Source organism: Austrofundulus limnaeus, unplaced genomic scaffold (genome assembly GCF_001266775.1).
Source record: "Austrofundulus limnaeus strain Quisiro unplaced genomic scaffold, Austrofundulus_limnaeus-1.0 Scaffold9, whole genome shotgun sequence".
NCBI classification, from domain to species: Eukaryota; Metazoa; Chordata; class Actinopteri; order Cyprinodontiformes; family Rivulidae; genus Austrofundulus; species Austrofundulus limnaeus.
In genome coordinates this window covers 2,138,301-2,147,956 of record NW_013952411.1, presented here as the reverse complement: position 1 = coordinate 2,147,956, position 9,656 = coordinate 2,138,301, and the positions used below count along the sequence as shown (strand labels likewise).

Below are 9,656 nucleotides of genomic sequence, written 5' to 3'. Positions count from 1 at the left end.
TGCCACTGTGCATTGAAAAACTTATAGACCTAACTCTGCCACTGTGCATTGAAAAACTTATAGACCTAACTCTGCCACTGTGCATTGAAAAACTTATAGACCTAACTCTGCCACTGTGCATTGAAAAACTTATAGACCACGAGTCTGCAACCTTTACAATCATCAAAGCCATTTCCTCTCCTTGGCTCACTATTAAAACATGTCCGGAGCTGCTAAATGTGCTACAATAGTGATTATCAACTGGTGGCTCGTGGGTCACTGAGTTTGATGAATTGAGGGGATTTTCCAGGCTGGGATTATAAAATGAAAAATATACAGTGAATTTTAACACATTTCTATTTTTACAATTATGGATAAAATAAAATATTATATTCATGTAAACAAAAAACAATATAGTTTCTATTACATTTAATAAAAACTAAAACATTAAGCTGTGCAGACATGTGTATGCTTTTTCTTCATTTTTGTTATTATCTTAACAACTCACCATTTCTTCTTAGCAACTTATGTTATAGGTATTCAAAAAAACATGATGGATTTGAGAGAAAAATCATAATGTAAGGCTGTAAGTTGGGTTATTGAAGTGATAAACTTCTAGCATGATCAGATCATGTTTGTTTTGTTTATTTACATGTTTTACTCCTTGTATTATTAAAAAAACAAATGTAGTGAATTTACTTAAAGAAATTATATCAACTTTTTCCACTCAACTGATTTGAATAGGTAACATATTTACTTTATATTTACTTTAAGTATGTGTAAAGTAAATGTTACTCAGTTCAGTTGAGTGGAACCAGTTGACATACATTATTGTTTTTAAGTAAATTCACTACATCTGTTTTTTGAGTGTTTTTATCACTGATTTGCAAACATTACAGAAAAACTGCTAAAGCTAGTCTTTTCTGCTGTGGGTCAAAACAACAACAACAACAACAACAACAACAACAACAACAACAACAACAGAAAATAAGTCAATTTTGTCAAAAAATCTGTCAATTTTGGTCAACACTTTAATGAGCTGCGCAGAGGAACCAAAGAGCCACAGGTGGCCCGAGAGCCACACGTTGCAGACCCTTGCTATRGACTTTCAATAACCAAACTCACCAACAGGTAAATTAAGCTGAACTGGAAACATGGTTGTGTAATAATTAGCACAAATAATTAAATGTCTTACTGTCTTTGAACAAAAGGAAGCACAGTGGTAGAGGTAAAGCTTCAATCTGTCTGCTAACTGGGAACATACGATAGATGGTTCTGTAGGATTTGATGAGCTCTGGAGGTTTTAAAGTCACAAACCAGCTGACTATAAGCAACACAAACTGAGTTGGTGCAGCTACTCTGCACTTTGAGCTTTACAAAATGATATGAAGCAAAATTTCATAACAAAAAATTATTTTTTGGGAATGTATGTGACCATCACTACTGTTCCTTGAGGCTTGATAGTTGTGTACAAATAACAACATATAGGATGAATTAGCAGATTATTGAAGTAAACAATGTAAAAGCCAGAAATTCAAAGAGAAACAGGAGAACTTTGTTTTATACACAATATACTGTCCACCCTGTTGTAAATATGGTCTTTGAGCCTCCTTTCAGAATGTTTTGGAAAATAAGAAATTGCTGCAATGATGCTGTAACTGGCGCAGTGATGGCTGTGGACACCCCCTTTTCATCAAGATATTTCAATATATTTTAATTTACCACTCCATTTCGACCCGTTGCTTCTGATTTTTACTTCAATTACTGTGTATGTTGGCAGTCCTGAACATTTCCTCCTCTTTGCCCTTAAAAACCACCATCTTCTTATGAGCTTTGGCAAACAGTAAATGCATTAACTCGAAGGCCAGGTATGTCCCTCGGGTCTCATTTTATTTATTATTTTTTTCTTGTTTTCCAAAGACGTGACTTTAGAAGTGCCTCCTATGTGTTATAGACTTTTGTCGGCCTTCTATTTTTTGTATGTCCTTCACTTGTCCAATTTCTTTTCATTCCTTTATGAACCAACAGTCCAAGACTTTATTTAATTACGCTTTTATTTTAGTGGCACACAATTACTGCTACTTTATGCTTCTTGAACAATTTTTGCTTGGCCATTTTTTGTTGGCTGGACTGAAAAAAATGGAAACAATTTATGGGTTTTTTGCAACAGGCTGCTAATAACAAAGTACCTTATAATGCAACTCAAAATGGATGGGGGCAAAACAGAAGCTCAAAAAGCCTGGAGAAATATCGCTCAAGACCACTTTAGAAAATGACAACTGAGACTGGCTCCTTGAAACCAATTGCTAAAAATTACGCTATCTTAGAATAACAAAAACAAATGCTGCTCCTGAATGAGGACAACTCTTTTAGAGAAACTACCTGTGCTGTATGAGGAGGTAGTGAGGTTTAGATTGGTATACACTGTTTACATATATCAACTTCTTTCTTCTGTCTGCTTCTAGTCATCCACAGTGATGCAGTATACAACAATTATACATCCCAGATGGCTCTGAAGATCCTTCTTATTGATTCTTTTAAACTTTTTTTGGTTTTAAACACGATTTCTTTTTCACGGCGGCAGACTCGATCAGAATAAATCAGGATGCGTTCTAAAAAAAGCGGAGAGATGAGAGCACAAAGAGAAGCCGTGCAACCACCAAAGCGCCTCATCCGCGGAGCCACTCGGAGGCTGTGCGTTGGACTCATCCATCACGGGTGTCACACTCAACCATAGATGGCAAAGAGAAATAGGGAAGCGACAGAGATTGGGGCAGGAAAAAAAAGGGCGAGAGCGAGAGAGCGACAGAGAGAAAGAGAGAGAGAGAGATTTAGGTCTCAGCTGGACTCCCCTGAGGAAAGGCTGCAGCCTGGATGATTATACAGCTACAGATGATGTCAGTGGAGGATCCCGGCCACTGAGAGATCACACACACACAGAGAAAAAAAAAAGGACTCACAAAATCTCCAATACTGCTTTGTAGAAAAGGTGTGGTTGCTTTTTAAACTATATGCATGAAAAGGCCGCATGTAAGCTTTGTACGAGGTCAGGAGGGGCAGCGGTCCTTATGTGCTTGTGCAGTCATCAGGTTCAAGGATAATTTAATAAACATTTGTCTTCCAGCCCTGGAGGACACAGAGTCTCTACCATCAACCAAAGACTGTATAAATGCAATCGATGATTAAAATTAAAGGAGTTCAGAGATTGAAATTAAAAAAAAAGGTAGAAGCAAACTAATGTATGTGCAAATAAATGTGTAGCTGCTCTGTTACATTAGGCCAAGGCAGGAAGAAAACAGTTCTGGTCAGACTAATTATCCAAATCAACAACTGTCAGATGCAGTCTTGTACTTACACGAGTATATGCATGTTGGGGGGGAATGGAGAGAAAGCACTCTTCAATTAAACACAAAGGAATCCATTGAAGGAAACATTGCGACATTCGCAGATTTATGCAAATGAGGTTTCACATGTGCTCTGTACATTTGTTAACTTGCACTTGCCTGAGGCTGCAGACAGATCTGCTCTGCACACATGAAAAAAAAAGGAGGGGTGGATGTGGTGAGGAGATGGTAGGGGGTGGCGGTGATAGAGAAAGAAGAGGGGGGCTGGGTTGGAGGTGGGGGTGCAGCCCCCCCCTCCTCCACTGTTCAGCACTCAGCACACATATGAGCTGCAGCCTGGTGAAGCCTGCTGCAGCCTCTCCTCTGCAGCTACAGCGCTCCGAGTCATTGATCTGCTCTTCCTCCTCTCGGAACAATAAAAGGAAGCACGGCTCCTGATTAAACATGGGTGTAGAGAAAAAGACACTCTGGTGCCACCTTTAAAGAGGCATTGTTTTCAAGGCCTCATCTCTAAACCGCTAATAGCCACCGGTTTTTATTTTTATTTTTTTATATGTCTGCATTCTAGTAAATTCTGCTGAGAACTTGTTGCAGAGCTTCTGAACTTCTCGACTCCTACGTTGTGGGTTTTTCTTTAAACCCTTCACACCAAACAACAACAGTGTTTTAATGACTAAACTGAAGCATCATCTTTAAAGCTGCATTCCCTCTTAATATCTCAGCTGTCTTTGTTGTTACAAGCTAGTGATCAAAATCCACAACAGCATACGAGTCAGGAAGGCAGACGCTCGGCATTCAGACTGATGTTTTGATTCGCTGTAATTCAAGTCTCACGCTGCTCAGGCATAATCAGCCCCTCTCACCCCTCATGTCAATCACAATGCACACCTAAATTATTCATAACTCCGTAATTTATTTATGACTATATTTTCCCATGCCACCTGAAAGTTAGTGAAAGCCGACTCGCTGGCAGAAACAGAGCTGCCAACGCATTTCATAGAGACGGGGCTGCTTTTATCTTCCACACAGGCTGAGGAAAGCTGTGGGATGTGGGAGTTCATATTCTGCAGACAAGTCTTATCATTTATATATACTCAGTATCATGTAGACATCTTGGATAATTTTAAATATGCAAAACATTCACACTGTTATTTAAAAAAATGGAGAACTACGGCAGCTCTGAATGCTAATTTATTGGGATTTTAAGTGATGTGAAAAAAATACAAAAAACATAATCGTCTCTGATGTGAAATGTGTTGAGGGTTAGCATCTTAAGTTCTGTTCAGATGTTTTAATATTGATTCAAATAAAGACTCTTCTAACATCTGACATAAAATTAACAGAAAAGTCACTCTCTCTAGAAAACTTTTGAAATTGTATGTTTGATCATTTCTAACGACATATGAAAATATTTATAAAACTATATTTCTGAGGGTTGAGCAATATTGACATAAAAAGTTATCATGATTATTTGCACTTGCGTGTGGCTGACCTTGTCTCGGTCTGCATTCTCAGGCTGTCCTTGTTCTCCTGTTAGTGGTTTTGGTGATTAAACAGGTTTGTAAGGTTTAGCTTCTCCACGCCTCCTTCCACCATTGGGCTCACGTGCGTGCTTTATAGTGATAATGTGTTGTACACAAAAARATATATCATCACATGGTGTTTATTGTAGGGGTGTAAGAAAATATCGATACACTGAAATATCGCAATRTTTCATTTCCCGATACTGTATCAACATTCTAAAGCCCTGTATCGATTTTTAATTAAGGTTTAAAATGTCAATCTTCTTGCCAACMGTTCATTTTTATGTTGTAGTTCAGCCTCTGACCACTAGTTGGCAGCAGTGAGCCAGCCATTTGGCTCCTCTACCTCTTGAGCGCCAGAGAGTAAGGGTAGCATTAGCATTGTAAGTAAACATTAGCTTTTCTTTTTTTTCAGTAAGAGGTTTTTATGTAATAGAATTTTTGGACAAAAAATTGCAATATATCGCAATATATTGCCTTGCTTACAGTATCGCAATATATCAGGATATATCATATCGTGACCGTATCGCCAAATTCTTGCCAATACACAGCCCTAGTTTATTGTAGTAATTGCAAAGTGGCAAATATAAATTATTGACAGTTTTACTGAGGATTAATTACACATTGCCAAGGGCTCAGTGAAAACATTATTAACAACAATTAGTTTGTTGTAAACAGCATTTTAGAACAACTTTGATTTGGAGAAATCGCTCCATTTTTCTGTTTGACCAGACTTATGCATAGCTGAGCATAGCCAAACAGAAATGCATCAGTGCCGTCTTAAAAAAAAATCTAATTTAAAAAAAATGTAAAGGTTTGCAAACCTTCACACTAATATTGATTTTTACATTGCTTGGATATTTACAGTTATTTGGTTTTTTGAAAGTGCACTTACCGGCGGCTGCAGCGGCTAGCTGTTGCACTTTTTTTGTGCTGCTCAAGGTTCAGCAAGCTGATTTTTTCTTAAACAACTGTAAGCATGAGACTGAATAAATAAACTCATGTTTTATAAGAAAAAATTATTTTTTTGATGCTGTCATATGATCATACATCCTGACCCAGCTGTTCTCAGCTGTTACTTTTTCTTTTTCCCACCAACAAAGCATTCTTTCCAGTTGGCAGCTTCGTGTATACGCACATGTTCACAAATAACTGAGTAGTATACTATAAAACTAGTTTTTATAGAGCAAAATTACTTCACTTTATTGACTTAATCTTTTATGTGTCACCTGTGCCTATAAGATTTTATGTGATGGTTTACCATGAAGTAATGAACAAAATTCATTAAGTAAGCAAAATGTGGTCTTTTTTTTTCTCTTGGCATTTGATTAACTGGCCGCAGACCAAACAGTCCAAATAGGTGTCATGGCAACATCTCAAGAGAGCTCAACCCTGAACTGTGAAAGCCCAGCACAGCTCAGCCAGGAAGGAGCCAAACACACAAAAAGAGTCACATCAAAAGCTTCTAAATTGGAAACACGAACCCTGCAGAGACTCACAAAGCTCCCATGTAATCTGAAAGGTTGATATTAGTTCACCCTCAGCTCCTACAGACTGTAGGCTTCATCAGTGCGCCAATTTATGCTTAGTCTTTGGAAAGAGAGGAGTCAATTAAAATCAGCTAAGACATTTAATGATGTGGAATTAATAAAAGAGACTGTTAATATTATTATTTTGTTCTTATCTCATTTAAATGTTTTTATGACACAATAAAAAGCTACCTGGTCAATGAGGCTGCTTCAACTTGTTTGCAGTCAGTTTTTATTGTAGCTCTGGGAAAGTAATAACTTGACGTACATTTACAACTGACTAGCAAGTTTGAGCATATATAATAAGTTTAAAAAACAGAAGAAAGCCAACAGAAAAGCTTAATTTTTATTAATATTATTATTAAGTCATCTCCAAAACTAAAAAAATAAAATAAAATCACCCGATTCTCTGCACAGCTTAAAGTTTGACCTTTAACCTTACGCTTCATCTCTCTGAACCTCCAAGTCAAGCTAAGAACCTAAATTCTGGTTTCCCCCCCATCCCTCCCCAGAAGGAAACCAGATGAAATCACCCATGCGTGTGAACCTTTGTGCGCTGACGACTCACCCACATTAGCCCCCCGATGTGAGACTCTGCACAGCGCTGCTGCTAAGCCATGACACCATTCCWGTGAATCTTTAATGGACTACATTTACTGTTATCAAGCTTGAGCCATCTGGGCTAAAACATGTAACACCGGCGTGGTTGAATCACTTCTTCACTAAAGCCTGCAGCTTAATTGAGCAGATTCTTTTTTTTTTTTACAAGTAAATACATCTACTTAATGTTTCAGTGTCCTGTAACTCTGTGCCTCGTGCACTAATTAAATTCTGCTCCCAGTAGAGGACTAGGCGCTGATAGGCTGAGGAAGCAGATGGACTGAGAAGGGAAACTAAAGAGTCATGAGGGGAGAGAACCCGCTCCCCTAAAACACACACACATACGGAGACATTTTTATACGTGTGTGGTTGCATGCTGCACTCCTTACGCTGGCAGAGGAACAATGCAAAAGGCAGTTCTGTTGAATATTAATGAGTCGGTAAATTCTAAAGTTCACAAAAAAAACTTAAGAAGCAACAAGAAAAATCTGATCTTTGAAGCTTTTGAGGTTTGGTATTTCTTTTTTTTTTTTTTGACCTGATGCTCGATTTAATTATAGGCCCATCATTCCTTGAAGGAACACATATTGCCTGTGGCTGTTTATGCCAGAGTTTTAACCTAAGATCAGCGTATGATGGGAAACGACGAAGCTGTAGTTGTTTTGGTCAAACTCTGAAAATAGCTTTATGGCAATATGTTGGCAAGTTCTGCGTTGTAGACGGGTCAGAACTAGTACCACGTGAAATTTTAACTTAATATCTGCAAAACTAACCATTTTTGTATTGGTTTATGTCCATTTTGTGACGGTCATCATGAATTTCTTTGAAAGTAACAATCAAGTGGTGACTTTTTGATAAAGCAAAAATAATAAAGAAATACAAATGAAAAATCAAACAATTATCACAGCAAAGTCAACAAAGAGACTCTCTTTTCATCACTGTGATATCAGCTGCATCAGCTGTTTTTACTGGTTAAACCCATGTTCTGTTATCTGTTTGTAGCATCTTAACAACAGTTCTATGGGCTCTGAATGCTGTCCGTGTCCCAGCGACAAATTCAATGTGTCAATGAGCTCTGCACATCAACAACATCATCTCAAACAGCTAAAGCAAGGTCTGCTCTTACCTTCAACTCAATGTGTTACACTGCTACGGCCCACTTCTGTTCTGGGAAGAACAAAGAAAACAAAAACAAATGATGTAAACCCTTTCAGCAAGAGTAAGAGATCATGCAAATCCTGGCTTCAGGTACAGTTTGAAACAAAACATGTCATGACAAACAAGTAGCTGTAAAAATGACGCGGCCTGGATTGCTGAGTGCTGAATTTTGCAGAAGAAGCTGAAGCTTGTATTTTAAGCTAAAAGCTTAAAGGACCAAAACACTTGCTGACAGTTGCAAATACAAACTAGAAACTAAAAGTAGGGAGACTGGCTAAGAGGGAAAATGTATTTGTTACCAAAGTTAGTATTTTGAAAAGTAAGTCACAAAAGACAAAGGTCATAATCTCCTGGATTAGTTGAAGATTTAATATATTTATGGCTAAAATAGCACAAATTGTGCAGAATAGTTGGACAGCAAGAAATGTGCAGAAACAACAACACAATAAAATGAATGCTGACTCAACACTCCCAGTTATTCTGTAGTGTTATCTTTGTTTGAGAAACTTTGCCTTTTTTTTTCAGCACTGACTCAGAATGATTGACAGAACTTTATCTGTATTCTCTGCAGGCCCCCTTCCCTTTAGAACAGAGGGAGTAAAGGGAGCTGGTGGTATCCTCCAGGGTCCTCTCCTCAGGTCTGTCTGAAACCAGTGTCTCTTTTCACTGTGGTCTGCATAAAACCACAGCAGCTTTTTCCTGATTTCAGGTACAGCAGCCTGCCGACTTGATTCCTTCAAGACTATAAAGAGCTCTGAACTGCTTCATGCTCCAATAGGCTCTTTGTTTAGATTTTTGCTCCAGTGCACCAAATCCCAATAAATGCTCCTATAAATCTTTGAATTTGCAGATCAATTAGTTGTAACAGATGTTGCATATTAAATATGTGTCCAGTGGAGTTTGGCTGATGGACAGCTAAGAATAACTGCAGCAAAAAAACAACAACAAACAACTGCAAAGATGTCAAACATTTTAGGAAATAATCAAAAAATGTGAATGTTATTTTACTTATTTCATTTTAAATCATGCGTGCCAACAGGCCTGCTCAGACTTACCATTCATTTCTTTATTCTCATCTGTGTCCAGCTTAAGGCACCACGCAGGACTCAATGGACTTCAGTTTTTTCTCCACTTAAACATCATGATCCAGTTTCCCTCTGAGTAAATCCTCCACCAGAGTGAAACCTGGAAACAGCTCGGTTCTGGTGTCGCTCCCGAGCAGTCCTGACACAAACCGGTCCACCCGGCGCAGCTGTCGCGTTCAGCGGGGCTTTAAGGAGCGCTTCTTCCGGCTGCTCACAGGGAACAATGGTGCAGCATCACCGACGGCTTCACCGACCACGTGACCTCCTCCCCGTCCAATCAGGCATCACCCGCAGCACCCGGGAGGAGAGGGGCTGATGGGTTCAACCAGCGTGTGCGTCACACACACTTTTTTTTTAAGCACAATAAAATCGAAGATGTAATTCAGGGATTTCATAAGGTAAACTTCAAATGAAAACAAGTCAAACTTTATTTGGTTT

The 9,656-nt window shown here is 38.5% G+C and overlaps 1 protein-coding gene across 5 annotated transcripts in view; it reads right to left on the bottom strand.

The window, feature by feature from the left end:
* The window catches only part of csrnp3 (cysteine-serine-rich nuclear protein 3), a 21,276-nt gene extending 11,833 nt beyond the window's left edge, over window positions 1-9,443 (bottom strand). For 2 of the 5 annotated variants that reach the window (XM_014001486.1, XM_014001485.1), the window contains exons 1-2: window positions 9,189-9,443; window positions 8,102-8,142 (exon numbers count right to left, since the gene is read on the bottom strand). Coding sequence is in view for 1 of the 5 variants with exons in the window: in XM_014001483.1 (XP_013856937.1) it covers window positions 9,189-9,191 (3 nt within the window). In the remaining 4 variants the exon portion in view is untranslated. The remainder of the gene's footprint in view (window positions 1-8,101; window positions 8,143-9,188) is intronic. The other 3 variants (XM_014001487.1, XM_014001488.1, XM_014001483.1) reach the window with 2 other exon arrangements.
* Between the last annotated feature and the right edge of the window lie 213 nt (window positions 9,444-9,656).